The sequence below is a fragment of the Mustela lutreola genome, chromosome 7, assembly GCF_030435805.1.
Source record: "Mustela lutreola isolate mMusLut2 chromosome 7, mMusLut2.pri, whole genome shotgun sequence".
Taxonomy (NCBI): domain Eukaryota; kingdom Metazoa; phylum Chordata; class Mammalia; order Carnivora; family Mustelidae; genus Mustela; species Mustela lutreola.
Window position 1 is genome coordinate 151,409,111 of NC_081296.1, and position 23,747 is coordinate 151,432,857.

Consider the following 23,747-nt stretch of genomic DNA (forward strand, 5'->3'; position numbering starts at 1 on the left):
TTAACATATAATGTATTACTAGCCCCAGGGGTACAGGTCTGTGAATTGCCAGGTTTACACACTTCACAGCACTCGCGATATCACAAACCCTCCCCAGTGTTCATAACCCCTCCCCCCAGCCACTCTCAGTTTGTTTTGTGAGATTAAGAGTCTCTTACGGTTTGTCTCCCTCCCGATCCCACCTTGTTTCATTGATTCCGTTCCTGCCCCCCAAAACCCCCATGTTGCATCCCCACTTCTTCATATCAGGGAGATCATATGATAGTTGTCTTTCTCCGGTTGACTTATTTCGCTCAGCATAATACATTGCTGCTGTAAGCATTCGGGTGCATGTGCCCCTTCGGATCACTACATTGGTATCTTTAAGGTAAATACCCAGTAGTGCAATTGTGGGGTGGTAGGGTAGCTCTATTTTCAACTTTTTGAGGAACCTCCATGCTGTTTTCCAGAGTGGCTGCACCAGCTTGCATTCCCGCCAACAGTGTGGGAGGGTTCCCCTTTCTCCGCATCCTCGCCAGCATCTGTCATTTCCTGACTTGTTAATTTTAGCCAGTATGAATATGCGTGTTTAAGTATGATATAGAGTACACGTGTTCTTATAATTTCAAAAGCGATAAAATCATTTGCTCGTTCTGAATATTGTGGACTTGTGCCCGCTCAGATTCTCAGATTCTTGATTAGATTTGTGTGTTGAGGGGGTCCCCGAGACCACCCTCGGCTCAGTGATTGGCTAGAAGGACTTTCAGATCTCAGAAAAGCTTTTCTACTTAGGGTTATAGTTTATTGGAGCTAAGGGATACAGGTTAAACACAAGCAGGCGGGGAGTGGGAAAGGGAGCTGAGCAAGGAGCCTGACATGGGACTCGATCCTCGGCCCTGAGATCATGCCCCGAGCTGGAGGCAGACGCTTCGCTGACTGAGCCCCCCAGGCACCCAGGTCCTTTCCATTCCTTACTCATCCACCTGTAATAAGATGACTCTTAATAAATGCAGTGTTTAATCCTGTAAACGTGTGTCTTCCCCATCGTGCACTTGTTTTCCAGTGTGTTCATTGCTCTGCGTGGCACGAGGCCTTTGAGATGTCCCATTTCGGCGTGTTTCCTTAGGTGGCCGAGTTGTATGAAGAGCTGAAGAACAGGGTCTCCCAGTTCAACATGCACGTTGAGCCCCGGCGGCCCGTCATGGACCAGGAGCACACGTACAAGCAGCGGTTCATCCTGCAGGTGCGCTGGGGCCGCCGGACGCCTGTTCTTGTCCTTTCTCTTCGCCGGCCGCCGTGGGGGAGAGAGTGCCCGTGCTTCTTTCCGATGCGAATCGGGCCTCGAGAGATCTTAGGCCCATGATGTTCACGCTGTGTTGGGGGAGAGCATAGTTCAAGTTCCGCACGTCTCGGAGCTGGCCCTCTAGCCCAGTGCTGTCCGCAGGGGTGCGTTCTGGAGCCCACCAGCTGCTGATGCGCTTTAGGACATGTCCTTGCATTTTGGCTTTTAAGATACTAAAAATGTTCTTAACATAACTCAGCATTATGTAGCTCTTCTCTTACACTGGAAATACTAACTTTAGAGGGTGGGATCAGGCCAGCTTGTTGGACGGGACCTTATAGGGATTGTGTAGAGGGAAGCACGTCCCATGAAGGGCTTCTGCTTCTGGGTTCCGAGCAGGACCCCGTCTGTCCACAGTAGCAGGCAGCATTGGGTCGCAGGCGGGTGTCTATGAACGAAGCGGTGCTGGAGGACGGTGTTTTCTGGATGTCAAGTTGCTTTGCGGCTGGGGAGAGTCCTCCCTGAGTGTATGTGCTGGGGGGTTTTGACGGAGGAGGGGCTGTCCGCAGAGGGCCGTGTGGAAGTGCGCACTGGGGGCTCGGGTCTGGGGAGGCGCCGGCCCGCAGAGGTGAGTGTGTGTCACATAGGGAGGGAGTGGGAGAGCGCGTGCCGTCACTCGCGCCCTCACTCAGCTCTCCGCTGCTTCCTAAGCTTCCCTTGGAGACAGGCTCCTCGAGGAGGACGTGTCCGGAGTGCTTCTGTTGGTGACGGTGAGATAATCAGAATCGTGACTTTCCACTTGATTTGTGGAAGCTCTAGTGTCTTAATACAAATCCTCCTCAGCTTCCAGATGTTCGTGACGTTGTTCTGGGAAGAGGCCAGCAGTTCGCGGAGACAGACCCACGAGTCATGTTGCCGCTTCATGAAAGTCTGCTCCTCCCCCAGGTGGTGTTGGCCGGCGCTTTCTACCCCAATTACTTCGCGTTTGGGCAGCCTGACGAAGAGATGGCGGTGAGGGAGCTGGCTGGCAAAGACCCGAAGACCACTGTCGTGGTAGGGGCTCCCCTTCTGTGTGGCTGCCGCGGGTGCCATATCCTTCCCGGGGCTCCCACTTTTACAGGGACCTGGTGGATTTTTTTTCCCCTAAAGTGAATATTATGGCTCATCTGACCTTTTCACAGACATCTACTTGCTCCTCACTCTGGCTTCCTATTTTGCAGACCTGCCCTTGAAAGAAAGCCTTGAGAAATTATATATTTATGACCAATGTTGATTGATCATGTGCTGTTTTGAAGGATTTAGGACACTTCTCCCTAAGTTTAAGAACTTTGAGCTAGCAATTTCCTTTCACACAAAGTACAGTGTTACTGGTTGGCAGCTTTGTACTGGGATTTAAACTGTCATCCCCAGGCTTGAACGTATTCTAGTAGAATCAGCTAGAGAGCGGGTATTTTTAAATTCATATGTGAGGGCTCCGTGCCCCAGAGTCTAGACTAGAAGGAATGGCATGGAATGGAGTATTCAGAGAACATGTATTTTCAGTGACTCTGACCCGTCACAGGTGTTCGTTTACACCTGAGCGCACGGCGACCTCAGGACACACACCCAGGACGAAGCGTGTGGGGCCTGCGCTTCTGTCCGCCTTCTCGGTTCCCTCGGTGTCCCTGACAGCGGCAGGGGGAGGCCCTCGGCAGACTGGCTGGCGTGCAGTAAGTGCCCCGTGTGCCAGCTTTCCCTGCTGTTGTGGAAGTGCCCACGGTTCCCGAAGAGATGGGTGCGCGGGTCGGGGGTCGCCGATGACCCGCGCACTGTGCAGATCTTCGAAGAGCCTCGAAGCTGCCGGCGCTCAGGCTGGAGACCAGCCGCGGAGATGCGCCTCATATCCAGGGGCGGGGGTTTCGTTTACAAGGTGGTCGTTGGCCTTGTATCGCTGCTGGGGACCCTGCCCTGTGACCTTCAGGGCCTGCTGGGGACCCTGCCCTGTGACCTTCAGGGCCAACCAGGCTCCTTTGCTTGGCTTCCTCGAAGCCCTCGTGGTGCTCTCTGCTGCGCTGTGCCGCTGGAGAAGGAGCCTGAGGATTCTCCTGGAGAATCAGACCTGGAATCAGACCTGGAGCCATGCTTGTCTCCCTCATCCACGAGGCCGCCTGCTTGCTAGGCACTTTGGGGGCTACAAACTTGTCTTCCCCGTGAGTGGAAGCCAGACTGGAGCTGGTACTGACCCTGCACTTGCCTGAGATGCCCTTTGTGATGTGCTTCTCTGAGCCTCTCACTGACCCCTCGAGGTGGGGCGAGGTGGGGTTTACCATCAGCTTATTTACGGGTGGTTGAGTCCCAGGGCGACTCCGTCCTTTGCCTCAGGAGACTCGCCAAGACAGCTCAGAGCCTCTCTCATGGGGCCGGGGTGGGTCCTGAGACAAGCAGGACTAGTGGCAGGGGGCAGGGCCTCAGATGTTCTGCCAAAGCCTGGAAACGAGTCACCGAGTCACCGGGACAGAAGGGGGGGAGTGAGCCTTGCGGGGTGGGAGGCATCTGCCCCGGCTCAGTGCGCTGCATTTCCGGCTGTGGTGGTGGGCGCGCCCCGTCCCTAACCTGTGCTGCGCTCCCCACAGAGCTCCTACTCCTTCCGTAGAAAGAATCTTTTAAAGACATGCATTTAGTTAGCTTGCTTACTTGAAAGTCGAATAAAACACAGCTTAGTTTTTCTGTGTTGGATTTTGGATTATTTTAACAGAGAAAGAATGACCTTTTATTTAACATATACTTGTCATTAAAATTTAGTTATAATGTAAAAGTCATCAGTCATTTACCATACCTAACCACAGAGTCTACGTCTTACGGTTACAGACCGTGAATTTCATTTTTGTGAGCTAATGTGCAGCCGCGTTAGCTCACGGACACTGTAACTGTTGGGTTCACTGTTGTGTTCTGTGTTCACTGCGACGCCTGCTCTGATGAACTGCCCCGTGTGTTACAGCTGAAGCACATCCCGCCCTACGGATTTCTCTACTACAAACAGCTGCAGTCTCTCTTCCGACAGTGTGGTCAAGTCAGATCCATTGTCTTTGACGGTGCAAAGTAAGTCGCGTGTTTCTTAGCAGCTGCCATTATGAAAGGGCCATCACGTGTTCAGTGTTTGCAGTAACTAAATCTTAACACCGAGTGCTTGTGGAGATGGGTCCCTGTCCGGGCCACTCCGCATGGCCTCGGAACACAGCTTGCGTTTATCTTGTCCGCACTGATGTATCCTCTTTTTCAACCAGGGGAGCTCCTAGAGGAGCTGGGAGCTTGGTGGTCTGATACCAGGAAGGCTCGGTGGTGCCGTCTGGTGCTGCGGCAGGCGCTTGGAGTGTGAGCCTGTCCTTAGGTTTTCATGGGGTGTCCCTAGCGAGATGTCACTTTGTTGGTCACAGAGACGCCCCAGAGTAGGGTTTATCTGCTCGCATTTCTGGAAGACAGCTCCTGCGAAAACCCGGTCGTATCGCACGTGTTTTAGTCGCAGATACAGGAGACGAGACGGCATGTTTGGAAGTATCACTTTGAATTTTTATTTCCAAGAGGGGTTGCTGATGTGCAGAAAGGACTGTTTACAGTTTTAAATTGAATTTTAGTTTTCAGTTAGAAACTTTCTTCTGATGTTCTATAAACTATTTCACTTATAAAACTTTGTAAATCTAGGGGGTAAGAAACACGTGCACTCTGGTCTGGACCGATGTCCAGTAATGCACCCAGAGCATGTTCAGTCCCTTTTCTATTTGGGTTAATTTCCTTAGACATTTTAAGTTCTGTTCCTATGATTTAATATTTGATGTTCTTGGTAAGCTGCATGTGTTTCCCTGGCCCTGTGTGTGCTCGCACGGCAAAGTCATAGCCTGAGGAAGTCTTCCTAAGTTCTTTTAACAACCGTTACCGATTGAACTAATTAAGCTTGTAATGTCTCTAGTTTTTTCAAATATCCTAATACAGATTACATGGAAATTCTTTTGTTTTTTTAAGATTTTATTTATTTATTTGACAGAGATCACAAGTAGGCAGAGAGGCAGGCAGAGAGAGGAGGAAGCAGGCTCCCTGCCAAGCAGAGCCCAATGTGGGGCTCGATCCCAGGACCCTGAGACCATAACCTGAGCTGAAGGCAGAGGCTTTACCCCACTGAACCACCCAGGCGCCCCTACATGGAAGTTCTTAATCACATTTACAAAATCACTTCTTTGACACTGGACTTATGGTGAAGTTCTCTTTCTTGAATGCTGCAAGTCTGTCTGCTGGGTTGCTGAGGTTCCTATCACGGCGGGCGCCCTCTGATGGCTCGAGGGGCTGGCAGTCTGGTCTCTTGCAGATCTGCATCTCGGGGTGGGTTCTGTGTTTGTTTCACATGCTTCCTGTCTAAGCCTTTGTTGGAGGGATTTCGATTTTATTTTGCATGGTTCCTTGTATTTTCTGGCTTTTTAGTCACCGCGGCGATGTCCTGGCAGCTCCCTGGAGAAGGAGCGGTGTTCTTCCGGGTGTGCCAGGAGCAGTTCTCACACACCGAGTGTTCAGAGGCAGTGACGTGGGTCACTGTTGGATGGAGTAAAGGCTGTGTTCCTTCTGGGACCATGCAGGGCCCCCGGGAGCAGGGAGCCTGTGTCAGGTGTGAAGGGCATCCGAGCACAGGTAGCAAGTATAGGGATGTACCGTTTCCTCCCATATAAAGTTTCAACCCAGTTGTGGGGTTCTGTAGACAATGGCTTGTCATGAAATGTCATGGAAGAGGCCCAGGTGGTCAGAGGACCTTCTTTCTGGGCCTCAGGAGCAGTAGCATTCACTAGGACTTCCTAAGAAGGTGTGTGAGGTGGATAGCAGAGGGGCTGGCAGGGCAGGAGGGGGTGCTGACCCTGTAGGAGCCCAGTGTAAGCCCAGTCGGGACTTCAGAGAGTGTGGGGTGTGTGCAAGGCACGGCCGAGGCCTTTATGCCAGTGGCTGGCTTTGTGTTAGGTCTGTGTGGTGGGGGACCAGGTGCTGTGTGCTGGGTGGTCCTTCGTGGCTGCCTGATCAGTATGGGCACGAGTAGAGGGGTGTGTGGAGACCCTTGAGTGTTCCGAGCTGCGCTGTTTTGTGGCACTTGGTCAGGGAATGATCAGTTACCTAAATGACGTGGTCACCTAAACCAGAGGCAACATTGGAAACAAAGGAGGTGACAGGTGAGACCAAGCTCTCTTGGGTTTCGCTGTTGATGGCCTGTGCAGGACAAAGAAGAGAGGAGGGCCCAGGAGGGCAGGTCTTCGAGATTGCATTGTCCAGAGAAGGGCTGGGAGGACCCACTCCCGAGGGGGGGACGGGGAGGTATGGGGGGTCCCAGTGGGACTTCGGGGTTCTGCTGCAAGCTGAGCGTTAGGGAAGCGGGGTGTTGAGTGCGATAGAAGCTGCTTCTTAGGAGGGGCTCAGGAGCCCTCTAGAGAAGGCGGACATGACGGGGTGGGGGCGTGTGAGCGAGCTGGGCACAGACCTGGGGGAAGGTACGCGTGCTCAGCAGAGCGTCCACCAGGGGGCAGGTTTAGGAGGGCAGAGGAGAGCCCTAGGTCCCTGCAGAGAAGCGAGGCGCAGGGACGCACACGCCCGTAGAGTTAGGCGCTGCCTCTCTGACCTGCCGGGCGCTCTACACGGGGTGTGTCCTTTCCAGGGCTCAGGGCACACATTTCCGTGCCGGTGCTTGTCGGAGTCATAGGTCTGTTGGCGTGAGTGTGATGTTTTGACCCAGGAGCGTTCATGTACAAGCAAATGTGAACTTGAAGCTTGCTTTCTTTATACCGGGAAATGCCCAGCAGACATCCCGTGCCTGCTTGGTTCTCGTCTCCCAGAGAAAGGGATGGGAGGGGCGCCCAGGGATGCAGGAGGGGGTGGTGGCGTGGGGCGCCTTCAGCACAACTGGTGGTAAACTCGATGGGCTTTGTAGAGGGAGATCACAGAGATCGCCGACCTCACTTTGTGCTTTTATCTTACTGTGTTTTATTTTACAGTAAAGTAGAAAACCCCCCAGAACTCAAAAAGCTGTCTTCCTTCATTTTGAGAATTAAGATTCTGTAGCTGAAAATCTCATTAGTGTTGGGGTTTATTCTGCGTTACCCTCATTTGTAGAAGGCTGGTCCCTGGTTTTACTCCAATGGTGCATCATTGTAATTTTCATTTCTCTTAAGTAATTTCAATTGGGGAAACCCTTCTTGGTTAATTATAGAATGCAGAATTACTGGTGTTTCAAGGGGAGGCGGAGCTAAAAATTTCCATCTAGTCTTGAGAGAGATTAATATGCACTTAGCTCCTTTTTCCCAGATGCCCATACAACTAATTTTTTTCTTTCTCTTTGTGGAGCAGAGCCTTTGTGGAGTTTTCACGTAACCCGACAGAGAGGTTTAAAACCCTTCCTGCAGTGTATATGGCCATTAAGATGTCTCAGCTGAAGGTCTCCCTTGAACTGAACGTGCACTCTGCAGAGGAGATCGAAGGGAAGGTGCAAGGCGGGGCTGTCTCGAAGCTCAGGAGCACCAGGTACCCCCGGGGCTGGCCGCACGGGGCTCTGTCCGCCTGCTCGCACGGGGTCAGAGGCCGTGTTCACATGCGCCTCGCTTGCGTTCACACGCGCAGCACAGGCTGTACAGCCCGAGTCCTGGTTTCCTCACCTCCTGGCTGTGTGTACTTAGGCACATTCCTTGACCTCTCTGAACCTTGGTGCTGTTTTCATTTGTTTGCCTTTTCAGCTCTGTTGCAAAATAATCGCCGTCCATCGCTGTGAAAGTTCAGGTGTAGGTGTTCAGGAGGTGGTTTGATTTCCCTGTGCTGTGAAATGACCACCACAATATGTTCCGCTAACACAGAAACTTCTCCGTGTGACAAGGATGCTCAGTGTTTGTTCTCCTAATGGCTGTCCTTTATGTCTTACAGCAGTGTTAGCGGCAGGCAGCATGTTGCACAGTCTGTCCTAGGACTGGTTAGCACAGAACCGGAAGCTTGTGTCTTTGACCGGTTTGCTCCCGCACCCCCTTCTCCCACCTCCGCCTCTGGCCCCTCGAGTCTGGTCTCTTTTTCTGTGAGTTTTGTTTATTTATTTTTTTAAATAGATTCCACACGTAAGTGAGACCACACAGTGTTTGTCTTTGTCAGACTTATTTCACTTAGCATATTGCCTTCGCGATCTATCCATGTTGTCGCGAATGGTAGTTTTCTTGTTTCTGTGGCTGAGAGATACTCTAGTGCATGTGTGGTGCAGCTCCTTTTTCCAGTGATGGACGCGGGGGTTGGTCCGCGTCTCGGTTATTGGACCTGCTGCTGCCACGTGCAGGGTCTTTCTGAGGTAGTGTTTTTGTCACTAGTAGCTATATACTCGGAAGTAGAATTGCTGCATCGTGTGGCGGTTCTCCTTTTCATTGTTTTTTTAAATATTTTATTTATTTATTTGACAGAGATCACAAGTGGGCAGAGCGGCAGGCAGAGAGGGGGGGGGGGGAAGCAAGCAGGCTCCCCACTGAGCAGAGAGCCCGATGCGGGACTCGATCCCATGATCCCTGAGACCATGTCCTGAGCCGAAGGCAGAGGCTCAACCCGCTGAGCCCCCCAGGCGCCGCCCTCCTTTTAATTTCTTTTCTTTTTTTTTTTTCCTTTTAATTTCTTAAAGGTCGTCCATACTGTGTCCCGTAGTGGCTGTACCGGTCTGCAGTCCCACCAGCGCGCGAGGGCTTCCTTCCTTCTGTGCCCAGGCCAGCCTTTGTCTCCTTGACGACGGCCATTCGGTCGGCCGCGAGCTGATACCTTGTCCTGGTTCTTCTTTGCATTTCCCTGATGACCAGTGATACTGAGTACCTTTTCACGGACCTGTTTGCCTTTTGTGTGTCTTCTTCAAAGAAATCGCTATTCAAGTCTTTTTGGCCATTAAAAAATTGTTTGCCTACTGAGTTGTGTCTGTGTAAGGCTGTTGAGGAGGCTGAGCGGGATCATGTAAGTGATTGTCGGTTTAGACGGCGGGGAGTAGACCTGGTTTTGGTTTCCTTTCTTTGTCCTAATCTCTGCTCTCAGCAGAGTGGACGGTGGGATGGAGCAGCGCCCGGGGGCCGGCCAGCGCCAGCTGCCTTCTCCTCGCGGAGGAACAGGGAGGCTGCGCGGCCGGCGTGGCTGGCCCCGCGTGGTGGCGCTCGCCGTTCGGCAGCTCACGGGGCGTGTGTGGATTTTCTTTTCTTGGACCACATTAAATCGCCCTTTGGGGTTTAGAATGGATTCCGTTGCTTTATGGTCACACTTTCCAAGTACCATGTGTAGGAATTCTCAGTCATCCTTTCTTACTTGTGATCTTTTTAATTCCATGAGGAACTTGACAGGAGTTTGAGGGAGTTGGTGAGAAAGGGAGATATGTCCCGTTGGGTCTCGTCCCGTGGGAGAGGGTTAGATTCTGCTACTCTGGAGTGCCCCGGAGTTAGGTCTGTAACACAGGGAGGAACTTTCCTGCTGGTAGCTTTGCCTGAGTCACTCTCAGAAATGGATCTGAAAGCTGGGAGAAAGTTGGGTCAGGGTCTCTTGTATAATTCTTCCTCTTCATCTTAGTTATTAATAAGAGCATTAGGAAAGGGACATTCCATTTTTATCAAATTTGTATTTCACATTCTCAAACTTGAGTGTTTACTGTGTGTTTTTTTTTTTAAAAAGAGAATGTATTCTCATTTTTTTTTAAGATTTTATTTATTTATTTGAGACAGAGATCACAAGTAGGCAGAGAGGCAGGCAGAGAGAGAGGGAGAATCAGGCTCCCTGTGGAGCAGAGAGCCCGATGCGGGACTCGATCCCAGAACCCTGAGACCATGACCTGAGCCAAAGGCAGAGGCTTTAACCCACTGAGCCACCCAGGCGCCCCACTATGTTATTATTTTAAGAGATGAATGATTAACCCCTTGGTTTATTAGAAAATCATGCATGTCTTTTCTAACGGCATTGAGCTGGGCATGGATTCTGGTACTTGCCAAAAGGTCAAGTTCTCCTCTGAAGCCGGAAATCAGGAAACACTGCTGGTGTTAGATTTAGAATGTGTACCCTTAGAAGTCAGTCTGCTGGCAGAGTCTTGACATTAGAATCCATTGTTGAAGGGTAGTGTGTAACTCGGGGGGTGCACGGACCTCCAGGGCAGCTCAGGAAGTCACTGAAAATCAAATTAGTTATCTCCAGGTTAGGTATTTTCTTAAAATGTTCTTTTCTTATATTAGCAATGGAATAGTTGGGGCGATAGCTTCACACATGTAAGCATGTTTTCTTTCAATACTTGATTTTTTTTTTTTTTTTTTTTTTTTTAATCACGTTCCCTAGGGTGAATGTGGACTTTCAGAAGCAGACAGTAGATCCTATGCAAGTCTCCTTTAACGCATTAGACAGATCCCGGACAATTACAGATCTCCTCCTGACTGTTGATGTCACAGAGGTGAGATGCTGTGGTTGAGTCATTAGAGCTTTTCCATCTTCTTAACCTAGCACTGTCACGTTGTAGACATGAAGGTAGTCTCGTACACCTGTGCTCACATGGCCTGAGCACCTTCATGATCGAGGCAAGGCGGGTGGGTTTGAATTACTGTACTTGTTAGATTGAAATGTGGCTACAACACAAAATGAAGCAAATCTCATTCTAGAATCAGAACATAATTTTTAAAATGTTAGGTACCGTTTAAAATGCTAAAACCTTAGTTTCGGCAGCATAATGCACGTGAGCGTTGTAACTGGCCTAGTGAAGTACGGCCGTGTGATTCGGTTCACGTCAGTAGAGCTGGCCTCGGCATCGTTACCCTTTAAGGTGTGGCTTTTCCTCGTTCAGGTACAGTGTCCGTGCAGATACAGACCTGCTCCCTGGTGAATCTGTGACTACACTCACCAGCGGCTTTACCTGGAAGCTTGGGCTCCGGCCGGTTGGGAGACAGCGTGGGTGGGAGGTGCTTAGTGAGGCCCTTTTCCACGGAACACCTGCTCCTCCTCCTCCCGCTTGTCACTGCTTTTTCCGGGGCTGCGTCCACGCCGGACCTGCCATTGCTGCTCTCGCGCGCCTGTGGGCTGGGCTCACCCCCTCCCCCACCCCCCGGGGCCCGTTGCCAGTCAGAGGGTCTCACAGTCCGGCCTTCTGTGCCCCAGAGCCTGTCCTGTGTTCGTGGGCTGGCAAGTCTCGTACCTCCAAAAGAGGGGTCTGGGACACGTGTTTGTTTCCTCACTGTGGGGACCAGGGAACCCCCTTGTTTGTAGACACGTGTTAAAGCCTGTAGAATTACTTGAGTTCCGGGGAATCCAGTTTGCGAAGCATGGTATGCAGTGTCTGTCCTGCAGCGTGAGTTTCCGGTAACCTGCACATCAAAATCCTTTCTGGATTTCGTCTCTGTTCCTTCCCCTTCTTTTTTAGGTCGTCGAGGTGGGACACTTCTGGGGATACAGGATTGATGAAAAGAACTCAGGGATTCTAAGAAAGCTCACCGCCGAGATCAACCGGCTGGACCTGCTGCCTTTGCCTGTCCGCCCGCACCCAGACCTGGTCTGTCTGGCTCCTTTTGCTGATTCTGATAAAGAAAGCTACTTCAGAGCTCAAATCCTTTATGTTTCTGGGAATTCTGCCGAGGTACGTGTCTCTGTGTAACCAGTTGCTCGAAGGGAACGAGCAGTTTACAGAAAGCCTTTCCTGATGTTAAGTGGAACCCTTTCAGTTAGAAAACTCGTCTTGTAGAAAGTTATTCCAGCTCTGCTGTGCGGATGTTAGCTGCTGTCGTAAGACTGCCAGGTTTCCAAGCTAGAGAGGGCCTCGTGAGGCCACCGGCCGGTGGCGTGTGATTCTGACCCCGTATTGTAGTGTGTCCTTTCCTCATTCTCTAGGTGTTCTTTGTGGACTATGGTAACAGATGTCGTGTGGATCTGGATCTCTTGATGGAGATGCCCTGTCACCTTCTTGAACTCCCGTTTCAGGTAAGGGAGGGAGGCTGCTGTGCTGTGAACGCGGGGGCTGGAAACAATCCTGGAGGTCACACGGCCTGCCCTCAGCCCACGGATGGGGCCAGGTCTCAGAGTGAGAAGGGACTTTCCTGGTCACACAGCCAAGTTTGATTTCTGCTTTTTTCCAAAAATGTATTGCCACAGATATTTTTGTCAATATTGTTTGTGGAGGGAGTTAAAAATATATGGAGTGTGGTTTCACACTTAGCAAAAAAGTAGCTGTTCAAGTGAATTTAATTCCAAATACTGTTTCTGAGGTTTTTGGTTGTGTTGTAAACAGCTAGAACTTGGGCGAGCTAGATGTACCCATGCGCCTCTGTCAGTGTGGAAACAGTCCAGAAGGCATTCCAGACTTCTGTTCGGGTTGAAAAGCAACGTCGAATTTCTTTACCTATGACATCCTCACTTTGTGCAATCTACTCCCCAAATTGTTTTTTTAAAATACATATAATGATTTACATATTTATTATAGGTGGCACAGACTAGGACGTTAGTTTCAGACATTCAGCATAGTGACTCCACACTCTACTCTGAGCTGTGCTTGCACAGGGGTAGCTGCTGTCTGTCCGTGACCCCGCAGCGTGACTATGGTCCCACCGACCACGTTCCGTGTGCAGTCACCTCCTGCTCCGGGGACTTGTTCGCTCCAGGACTGGAGGCCTCGATGCCCTCCGCCTCTTCACCCGTTTCGCCCTCCTCACTTCCGGCAGCCCACTCTGTATTTCGGTGTGTCTCTGCTTTATGTTTATTGTTTTGTTTTGTTTTCTAGATTCCACATACAAGGGAAATCCTACGGTGTTTGTTCTTCTTTGACTTCGCTTAGCATAATATTGTCTAGCTCCATCCCGCAGATGGCAAGATCACATCCTTTTTGATGGCCGAGTAACAGTCCATGTGTGTCTCCATCGTGTCCGCCTCCTCCACTCCTCTGTTAACGGACCAAGATTGTTTTTAGTAGGATTTTTAGGAGAATGTCAGTGAAGACCCACGTGCAGGGCCACATTTCAGCAGTATTTGGGTGAGTGTTTCACTCATTTACCAAGCCGGGTCAGCCACACTCTTCTGTCCTGTAGGCCTTGGAATTTAAGATTTGCAAAATGCGTCCGTCGGCGAAGTCCCTCGTGTGTGGTGAGCACTGGAGCGGCGCGGCCAGCCGGCGCTTTGCCTCCCTGGTGAGTGGCTGCGCCCTGCTCGTCAGGGTCTTCTCTGTGGTGCACAGTGTCCTGCACGTGGACGCGTACCGCTACGCGGGGGCCCAGGACGCCGTCAGCGTGAGAGACGTCCTCATCAAGGAGGGCTACGCAGAGCTCTCAGAGGAGCCTTATGAGTCCAAGGTACGTGCCTTCATCCTTGTGGGAGTGTGCGTGCGTGTGCGCGTGTGCGCGTGTGTGGCAGGGGCCGTGGAGAGGCGGGGGCGCACTGTCCTCCCGCTCGTGGTGGTTGTGGGACCCTTGAAATGCCTGCAGGTTTCTTCGAGACGACATTTCGGTGACTGCGTGTTGATTTTGTTGACGTTTCCCTTTATTAGGCTATTTTTGTCTTAGAATGAGAATTAGATGTAAAAATGGGAGTTGTTTTTTCTGAAATGGATTCCAAGACGTAGCTCCTAATGAAAACAATAAGATACTAGTTTCAAGTATTTCAGGTATTTCAAAATGATTTTCAACTCTTTCTTTCAAAATCAGTTCTGAAGCCATTTTTTTTTTGAAGGTTTCAGAGATGCCGCCTGTGAGTCAGATGTTGGAGGCCGTTTATTGTCCTGTGGTTTCTGCTGATAGCGGAGGGTTTAGGGAAACAGGCGGCAGAACAGTAGCCGGAGAGCGGCCGGCATTTGTGTTTCCAGGTGTGAGGAACCCTTCTGAGATTCTGGTAGTGTTACCTGGTGTGGAGCTCAAGTTTCATGTACAGAAAGGTCTTTTTAAGAACTGTTTTTTCCACAGTTTTCTGATCACTGAAAGGTAGTAAAGGCTGATGAATTGATGCTTTAAAAAAATTTTTTTTTTTTAGGGGCGCCTGGGTGGCTCAGTGGGTTAAGCCGCTGCCTTCAGCTCAGGTCATGATCTCAGGGTCCTGGGATCGAGTCCCGCATCGGGCTCTCTGCTCAGCAGGGGGCCTGCTTCCCCCTCTCTCTCTCTGCCTGCCTCTCTGCCTACTTGTGATCTCTGTCTGTCAAATAAATAAATAAAATCTTTTAAAAAAAAATTTTTTTTAAAAATTTATTTGAGTGAGAAAGAGAGAGCATACAAGCCTGGGCAGGGTAGGGGACAGAGGCGGAGGGAGAAGCTGACTCCCCGGAGAGCAGGGAGCCCTGGGACCATGACCTGAGCCGAAGACAGCCACTTAACCAACTGAGCCACCCAGGCGTCCCATTTCTTTATATTTTTAAAAGATTTTATTTATTTATTTGACAGACAGAGATCACAAGTAGGCAGAGAGGCAGACAGAGAGAGAGAGAGACGGGGAGGGAGGCTCCCTGCTGAGCAGAGAGCCCCATGTGGGGCTCGATCCCAGGGCTCTGGGATCATGATCTGAGCCGAAGGCAGAGCTTTGACCCACTGAGTCACCTAGGCGCTTCCTATCTTATTTCTTTAATTTGGATTTTAAAGTGTACTCATTTGATAAAATTTTCTCCTGACCTTAGTGACCCTAGTAATCAGAAAAGAATAAGGTTGTGTCTATAAAATCTTTGATTAGTGTGGAATAAAGTACTTTTAATACTGTTTTTCCTTTAAGCAAAATGAACTTTGTTTGTTCTGCTCAGCAAAGCCACGAAGCTCTCAAGGGTCTCTTCCCCACGCCCGCGGACAACATGGCAGAGCTGTCTCCGTCTTCGCCTGTGAAGGACGATGAAAAGTACCTGATCCGGGCTTTGTTAGAGAGCTTTTCTTCCAATAAACTCGGTACCCCCAACTGCAAGGTAATCGACAGGAGCCGGTTTAAAATCCAGCTTAAAACTTGAAGTCGTGTTATCTGTATGCTGAGTCCTAGCCAGCAGTCAGGGTGGGCTTTTCTGTCCTGGTTGGCAGGGCCGGTACTAGTTTCACAGTGGTGCCTATCTAGTGAGGGGAGGACCTGGGGTCTGGTCTAGAGAAATGCTCAGACTAGTTCTTCTGTTTTAACCAGCCTTTCCCAAGGCAGCCTGTGCTGGTTTGCCCAGGTGGAGAACCAGGCCCATGTGGAGGCGCCCCAGCCCGGGAGGCGGCCCGGCCCCAGCGGGCACTGGGGTCGGTGCACTTGCCTGTTTCTGAGAAGAGGCTGCTGCGTGCCCTCCCCCTGGTTGGCGGCTCCGCTCTTGCCACCCTAGCCCGTGGCCCTGTGCTCTTGGGGTCTCTACTCAGTCGGATTAGTCTGATGCAATGAAAAGAATGATAATTCTTCTGAAGTATTGGGGGGTATTTCCTTTTTGTGTCCAAATTCTTCCTTAAATGTATCTGTTGAAGAGAGTTACTGAAACGGTTGAAAGAATCACTCCATCCCAGAAAAGCACCGCAAGGCAGGTTTTCCCCACTGCATCTTGAGGATGTTACAACTAACGTGTAGCTGCTTCCTTTTTCAAAACATGAGCTAACTTTTGGATTTTTAAAATGTACATTAAGTGATCATTTGCCTGTTTGTAACATTGTGTGTGTGTGTGTTTTAATCTACAGGCGCTACTTCATGGGCCTTTTAACCCTTATGAACTGAAGTGTCATAGTTTGACCAGAATATCCAAGTTCAGGTAGGAGTAACTTGGGTTCCCTTTGGATTTCTTTTTTCTCTGCTCCTCTATTTACAAAGTTTAATGGAAACTGATCTTTCTTTAAACTGTTGGAATGTTTCCTTTTCCAGCTCCTGCTCATTCCTCTCCTAGTTCCAAATCTGAGATACTCTTTCTAACATGAAAGTCATTCTAAAACATTCTTTTATTTTTTTTTTAAAGATTTTACTTATTTGACAGAGATTACATGTAGGCAGAGAGGCTGGCAGAGGGAGGGTGGGGAGAAGCAGGCTCCCCGCGGAGCAGAGAGCCCGATGTGGGGCTCAATCCCAGGACCCTGAGATCATGACCCGAGCTGAAGGCAGAGGCTTTAACCCACTGAGCCACCCAGGTGCCCCTGTCTAAGACATTCTTGAGTATCTTCCAACAAGGGCCTTGTTTTTTCTGTTCTTATTATAATTGTTTTTCACTTTGCACACCTACGAATGCCTGTTGTGTTCCGGAAACAGGGTATGGTGTGAGGGGAACAACAGTGAACAAAGAGACTCAGGGTGACCCCCAAATTGTGTGTCCGGTGGGGATGGTGTGCAAGGGAGACTCAGGAGAAGAGTCGATGAGGCTCTTGAACGTTATGGAAGGGGCTGTGGGACATTATGAAAGCATCTCGAGGGGCCCCGAGTACACTGGGGCTATGCAAGGCCACGGAGGTTTCCAGAGGGACCTGAGACGTGCAGAGGAGTTGGCTGTGGTCAGTGAGTGGGGCGGTGAGGCCCAGCGGGAGGGCGTTCCTTGGCCTGGACCTGGCCTCAGTTAGACTTTGCACTTCAGAACGAGCAGTGAGACAGGACAGCGGGTGGGGAGCGGAGGGCCACAGCGTGGTGGCCGATGGGGACAGTCCTCACAGCAAGATCCGGACTTCATCTGAGGACCCTTGGAAAGCCTGATGTGTATTTTATACCATTGCTTTGGCTGCAAGGAAACCCTCCAGGAGTCTCTTGGAGCCCATCAGAAATGCAGAATCTGGGCCCCTTTGCAGAGAGCCTGCATTTTCCCAAGATCCGCAGGTGGCCCGTAGGCACCTCGAGGCAGGCAGACCCCAGAGAAGAATGCGTCGAGTTTGGGAGGAGAAGTCTCCTCGGGTAGCAGCGTACTTCTGAGGCCGGTCACCGCTGTCATCCTGGTGGGGACACCGTGACCGCGCAGCGCCCAGGGCAGGAGGTGCAGAAGCAGGCCGCTTTATGGGGTCAACGGTGACGTGTGACTAGACTCAGTGACGCGGGAAGGGGACGAGTGGAGGTTGCCCTTCCTGCGTGGCGTCTGCTGAGAAGTGCAAGGGCGGGGCGGGTGGCCGGCCTGCCGGCTCAGAAGCAGGGGCGCGGCCCGGAGGTCAGGGGCAGAGGTGGCAGTCTGGGCGCTGCGAGCGCGTGGCCCACGGGAGCCCCGGGAGCAGGAGAGACGAGGGTGGAGGGGGTGGTCGGGACGACAGGGGCCGGTGCACGGGACACGGGATGTCGGACAGCTTTCGCCTGTGGCGCGCGCCCGGCTCGTGTGGCGGGGTCTCCGGCACGTGTGAGCTGGGGGTCGGACGCAGCTGCCCGTCTCCTGACGCCGCCCCTTGCAGGTGTGTGTGGGTGGAGAAGGAGAGCATCAACTCGGTCATCATCAGCGACGCCCCCGAGGACCTTCACCAGAGGATACTGGTCGCGGCCTCCCTTTCCGTCAACGCGACGGGTGAGCTGGGGCGCGCTCGTGCCTCGCCTGCCCTGTCCGCCTCCGTCCCCCCCGCGCCCCCCACCCCGCCCCCGGTGCTGGGACGACTCAGCCATGGGGCGGAGACACGGGCCTGTGCCGTCTGCAGGGCGCTTCTGAGCGCCTTGGCTGATCCGAGTGTAAGAAATGGTGCATGTCGCCTTCCCTTTGCTCTGGGGTGTGGGGATGGGGTTCTGGGTCTGATTCCTTCCGTCAGCCCAGCCCGGGTTTGGCCCCGGGATGAACCTGAAAGGCCGGGCGGGGGGGAGGAGGAGGAGGGACCCACCAGACGTCCCGGCAGGGCGAGGCCGGCAGCGTGTGGCCGGGCGCGTGCCGCGGAGGCCCTGGGCTCGGACTGGGGTGCGGCACGGGGCCGGGGGGCCGCCCCCCGACCAGGCCGCACTCCGCGAAGGCGACGAGGAGTGTGCAGGGGCGTGCGGCGCTCCGCAGGGAAGCGTCCGTGCCTGACGTCGCCTCTGTTGACCGTCCGACAGGGTCCACCATGCTGCTGAGAGAGACGTCTCTGCTGCCGCACGTGCCCGGCCTCCCGGCTCTCCTCAGTGCGCTGTTCGCTCCGGTCATCGAGTTAAGGTTCGTCCGTCCGTCCAGCCTGTGTGAAGTGCGAACCCGGTGGGAGAAGCGGGCGCGTCTCCGGCTTCCCCCTGAGGGAGAGGAGGCACTTAGGGAGCACCTAGCCGGGGCCCTGGTGGCCGCTCGCGGAGCTTCCCTGGGCTTTGGTGTGGCCGAGGTGGCGTCACTGTCAACCTGCCTGAAGCAGACAGGGCCGCGTGGAGGCTTGGGGAGCAGCGGGGCCGGAGGAAGAAGGTAAGGAGCCGGGAATGAATAACGCGCAGGTGGCTGTCCTGTCGCTAAGGGAACGTGAAAGTGGCACTCCGTCGTCTGGCCCCCGCTGTCAGCAGGCTGCCTGTCCATTCCCCTGGCGACGGGAACCGGGCGACGAGAAGGCAGACCGTTGTGCCCGCTGCGGCTCTTCCTGGTGCCCAGACGGAACAGGGACTTGTCCTGAAGGAACAGGGACTCGTCCTGAAGGCTTCGGCACAGGGAACTGTGTGAGCGGGAAGAGAGTTTTCGGCAGCACCTGACCGTGGTGATGGCCGCGCCACGGGTCTTTTCCACTCGGTGCGTGCAGAGCAGTTGCCCCTGGGGAAGCGCCCATGGGCTTCTGCGGAGAGGCGGCAGCTAGGGAGAAACAAGGTCTGGTCTCCGGGCAGCTCACAGCTCTGCGCGCCCGGCTGGGGTGGCTGGCGGCGGGTGGCCTGGCTCTCGCCTCCCTCAGCCCTCCGCGCACCCCTCAGGGTCTGGAGCACGGTCGCTTTTGGTGTAGAAGACGGTCGTGTGTGTTCTTTTTTAGCACTGAAAATACTGCTTAGAAAAATCTGGAAAAAGCTGACTGGGAAGAAACCCAGTCATTTTTTAAACATTTAGTGTATTTTCAGAATTATTACATGAATTTTTTGTTTTTAGGTTTTTGTCATACTACGTCTTTTCCACAAATAAAAGCATTTTTGCATTATGATGTCTTTGTAAATATCCATGAAAATAGAATTTATTAGAATAGAATGTTTACTAAATAGAATAAGTAGAATATTTAGTAAAATATTAAAATGCATCGTATGGCACTGAGTGGACATAAAATGGCTTGTATAGACACTGCCCCACTTTATTTACATACGCGTTTGTTTCTGACCCGCTCTTGTCCCGAAGAGATTTAATATGCCTTTAAATGTTGGAATTAGGCTTCTCTCTCATTCTGCAATAATGATGAGTATCTTGACGATATTTATCTTCTGCGTCGTCACAGGGGAGACAAACTTGTAAAACTAGCCCAGTACGTGGGATTGTGTATCAAGGAAGAAAGCTGCCGTGTGGCTGTAGGGAGGCGACTCAGTGACGGTGTGAATCGCAGCCTCCCGACCAACGCTGCTGATGTTGTCCTTGCTTCTCTCACTGGACTCAGGTCCTGCCGGGACTTTGTCTTGAATACGATCTTCTGGATGGCGTGCGTGACACAGTGTGTTACTTGTAAATCTCCGAAGTGCGAGTGGTTATGTTAGAGACACTCAAAAACCGTGGAAGTCTTTGGTATTTAAAATGCCATCTTTCTAGAACAAAAGCTTATGAGGAGAGACTTGTGCAGAGACAGTATTAGCGCTTCGCACGTAGCTGGCGCTCTGTATTCAGTTTGTTGTGTTTAAACGAGCCAGCGGGGGTCGTTTCTGCGATCGCGTGGGTGACACTGAGTGGCCAGACGCGTAGGCTCAGCTTGGTGGTTCCCAGAAGGGGAAGGTAGGGCTGGGACTTTGTCCTCGCAAGTCTGCTTCTGAGTAGTTGGGTGAGCTTTTTCAAATTTGATGAGTCCGTAGGAGCCATTATTTGAGGAGCTTTGAAGGGAAAGGGGGCCCGCTGTGGGTGCGCTCACTCCTGTCACCTGAGGCCTGGGCCCCAGAGGCCATTCAGGGTAGAGAGGCCCCCACGGCTGCCTCAGCGGCTTTTCCTCCCAGGCGCGGCCGTGGGGTCGCGGCGGCTGGCAGGCCGCTGTCCCATCACAGGGCTGTCCCAGCCCACGACCTCTGTCCCTGTTCTGTCACTGTCCTGTCAGAAGTGACGGCAATCTAAAGACCGGAAGGCAGGTCCGTCGCCCCGGCGCACTGTCTGCAGAGGCGGGGGCGGGGGGCTGCTTATCTCCAGCAGCAAGCAGAGCCACGAGAGGCCAGGGTCCCCTCTGGCCCCTGGGACCACGGGCCGGGCCGGCCGCCGTTCCTTGCCCCTTCTCTGCACCTCTCGCCCCCCCCCCTTTGCTTTCTGCCAGTGGGGGCTCGGGCCTGAGTGGCTCTGCCCTCAAGGGCACGGGTTTCCTGTCACCATTGCCTCCGGCCGGCCTTCGGCACCCCAGCCCTCGGTGGGCTTCAGTTCTCCTGCTCCCGCAGTCCCTTCCCCGACGTGCTTCCTTGAACGTCCACTCGCGTCCGCTCCAGGCTCCCGGTGCTGGTGTCCCCGGTGAGAGGGACACGCTCCATAGTCGCGAGCCCGGCGTCCGCAGGAGGGGCAGCGGGGGTTGGGGAGCAGGTGCTGCAAGTCCGTGGCCCTGACGCGTCCCTTACCTCCCCACCCGGGTCCTGCCGCCGGGGCTTAGCTCTTGCGGCCGGGGTGGGGCGAGGGCAGCCCTGGGGGTCCCGGTCGGGCCGATCTGGTGCCTTTCCAGGGCAGCGCTCCAGCCCCGGAGGCAAGGGAGGGGGAATCCCCTAAAAGAGTAATCCGCCCCACTGGGCCAAGCGGCTAGAAACCAGCGGGAGCGGCTTCCGAGGGAGCTGGGGCTTTGTTACTGTCCGTTCCATGTTGGCTGGACAGCAGGTCCTCCCAGCAGCCCTTGCAGTGCCGTGCAAGGAGCTCCGATGGGGTCCCCCAGGGACAGCTGGTCCCCGCTCCTTGCCATCTGGGTCTTCAGCAGGAGGCCGTGGTGGTGCAGGGGTCGGAGTCCTGCCTGTTCTGTTCACGCTTCTGGTGGTTGACTCCGGCCTGGGGCTGGAGGCTTCCGTTTCTGCCTCTGAGGCTCCTGAGGGCCTCCCTGTCGGGGGTTCTGTGTGGGCTCACCGGGTCCGCCTCCAGCGTGGTGGCTAGGTGCCCAAGGTCTGCGTCCGAGAGAGCTGGGGGGCAGCTGTGTCCTCTTAGGACCAGCCTCAGAAGTGCCCCTGTCCTACCCAGACCGAGGCTGCGGGACCACAGGCCCCATGTGTCTCGGGAAAGTGTCAGCTTGCCATCGTGGGATCCATCCACAGCGGCGCGTGGGATGGAGCTCCGGACCCCGTCTGTACAGCGTGCCCCCTTCTCTCCGGGGACGTCCTGTCTGAAGTGTTTACGGCGCAGTCACGTACTGCTCTTTAAACAAATCTTCATCTAACTCTCGTGTTTTTTTTTTTTTTTAAGATTTTATTTATTTATTTGACAGAGAGAAATCACAAGTAGGCAGAGAGGCAGGCCGAGAGAGAGGGGAGGAAGCAGGCTCCCTGCTGAGCAGAGAGCCCGATGCGGGGCTCGATCCCAGGACCCCGAGATCATGACCTGAGCCAAAGGCAGTGGCTTAACCCACTGAGCCACCCAGGCGTCCCAAACTCTCGTGTTTTTAAGAAGCCTCAGAATACTTGAGAATAGTGCAGAGGTGCCTTTAAATACTGGGAGCGGGAGGTGATGGGAATGGAGTAGGAGGAGGCTCTCTCGGTGCTGCTGGGCTGGCCCAGGCAGCGGGTGTGTCTAGCCCAGCTCCAGGCTCGCCACGTGCTGCCAGCCCCGGGGCCAGGGTCTCCTGCCTGGGAGGGTCCCCTGTGTGGAGGGACGAGGGACGGCTGCCGGGAGCTCATGGGCCCGCCGGGGCAGTGGGTGGCTCCCCACGATGCAGAGTGTGCAGCCTTCAGGGCCGGACAGCACCCTGCGGGTGCTCGGCGCTGTGATGGCGTCCACCCCACTCGAGCCGTTCCGGGCAGCATCGCAGGGCATGTCCTTCCCACAGAGCAGCTGCAGCGGGATTTGGAAATTCCAGTAGATTTCTGACGCGTGCAGCTGTCCCTCGACCGACAGAGCCTGCTGTTGAGGGGAGGCCGTACCAAGGACCTCGAGTCGGTGGACCCGTACTCTGTAGGTGTGATTAGGTGAGCTCGCGGAAAGAACTATTTTCCCAAGTTTCCAGAATTTTTCTGGTATATTCATTGAAAAGAATGCACGTATAGCTAGAGCTGCACAGTTTAAACGGGTGTTGTCCAAGGGTCAGCTGAACTCCGTAGATGATTACAATGTAACTGAGCTGTTTCCCACTGACTCACATTTAAGTTTTGAGGAAGTGCATTTCCTCCTTGGCTCACATGGGGAGTGTTCTAGATTATTAGCTTTCAGTGCGGTGGCTCTTCTGTTGTATTTATTTCTAACCTGATTGTCTGGAGACGTTAGCTCTTCCGAGCACAGCGGTTGTCAGCTTGCGTAAGCTTGAGTTCCTTTACGTAAGTTGTCTCAGAATGAATTAGGTCTCCGGTGTGCCCTGGGCCATATCTTCATGGAACACACACGGCTTTTGTTCCGTGGTTTTGGCAGTTCTCTGTCACAGTTCAGAATGGGTATGATGAAGGAAGGAAAAATATGTCTGTGGTCCTAATTACTGCACATGAGTTTCTAGGATCCCAAGAAAAGAATTAAAGCCGGTGCTTGGTTACCTTTGTTGGCTGAAGGTTTAGAGCCAATGAGCCGAGAATCACTGTCCTGCTGTGGCTCAGTTCAAGGCTGGGCCTTCGGGGACTGTCCTCGTTGATGAGCGTTGTGAGCACGTGCGAGGGGACCTGTGTCCGTGTCCGTGGCCATTAGTGAGGTAGGGGCGATGCGGCATTTTATTAACCATCCTGAAAGCCGTTAATCTTACCCTTGGTGACCTGGGGCTAGTGTTTCTTTTCTGGAAGGATTTTCTAGAAATTGAAATAAGAGTAAATTATGTTGTGTTAAAAAATAACGGGGGGAGCATACTCTTCAGAGAGACATCGGTGGCTGTTTTGTAAGGCGCTCTTCTTTCTGGAGCTCTTCTTTGAGTGTACTTCAAGTGGGGTTCTCTTTCATTTTCATGAAAGTGAAAAAGAAGTTTGTGTGTTTGTGTATGTGTGTCTTTAGGGCTAAGAAGAAAGCTCTATGTTTGCCTGGATTATTTTCATCAAAACTTTATTGATCTAGATTATGGGGGAAAAAGTCTGAGTTGAGAGTCAAAGAAAATTAACAAAATATTTTAGAAGGTGTTAAGTGACGGGCACCTGGGTGGCTTAGTGGGTTAAAGCCTCTGCCTTTGGCTCAGGTCATGATCTTAGGGTCCTGGGATCGAGCCCCGCATCGGGCTCTCTGCTCAGGGAGCCTGCTCCCCTCCGCCCGCTGCCTGCCTCTCTGCCTACTTGTGATCTCTTTCTGTCAAATAAGTAAATAAAATCTTTTTTAAAAAAGGTATTAAGTGTTAATATCTGTTTACTCATTATATAATTATTTGTTGATCCTGTTCTGGGCTATGGTGCTGGCATTTAAACTAAC

The 23,747-nt window shown here is 52.7% G+C and overlaps 1 protein-coding gene across 1 annotated transcript in view; it reads left to right on the forward strand.

Annotated features, from left to right (window-relative positions):
* TDRD9 (tudor domain containing 9) overlaps positions 1–23,747 on the forward strand; it is an 83,396-nt gene that overhangs the window by 45,574 nt on the left and 14,075 nt on the right. The window contains exons 20-31 of the mRNA XM_059183284.1: positions 1,106–1,222; positions 2,207–2,314; positions 4,239–4,339; positions 7,610–7,783; positions 10,580–10,691; positions 11,652–11,864; positions 12,116–12,205; positions 13,306–13,566; positions 14,994–15,149; positions 15,880–15,950; positions 17,551–17,660; positions 18,173–18,269. Of these exons, the coding sequence (XP_059039267.1) occupies positions 1,106–1,222; positions 2,207–2,314; positions 4,239–4,339; positions 7,610–7,783; positions 10,580–10,691; positions 11,652–11,864; positions 12,116–12,205; positions 13,306–13,566; positions 14,994–15,149; positions 15,880–15,950; positions 17,551–17,660; positions 18,173–18,269 (1,610 nt within the window). The remainder of the gene's footprint in view (positions 1–1,105; positions 1,223–2,206; positions 2,315–4,238; positions 4,340–7,609; positions 7,784–10,579; positions 10,692–11,651; positions 11,865–12,115; positions 12,206–13,305; positions 13,567–14,993; positions 15,150–15,879; positions 15,951–17,550; positions 17,661–18,172; positions 18,270–23,747) is intronic.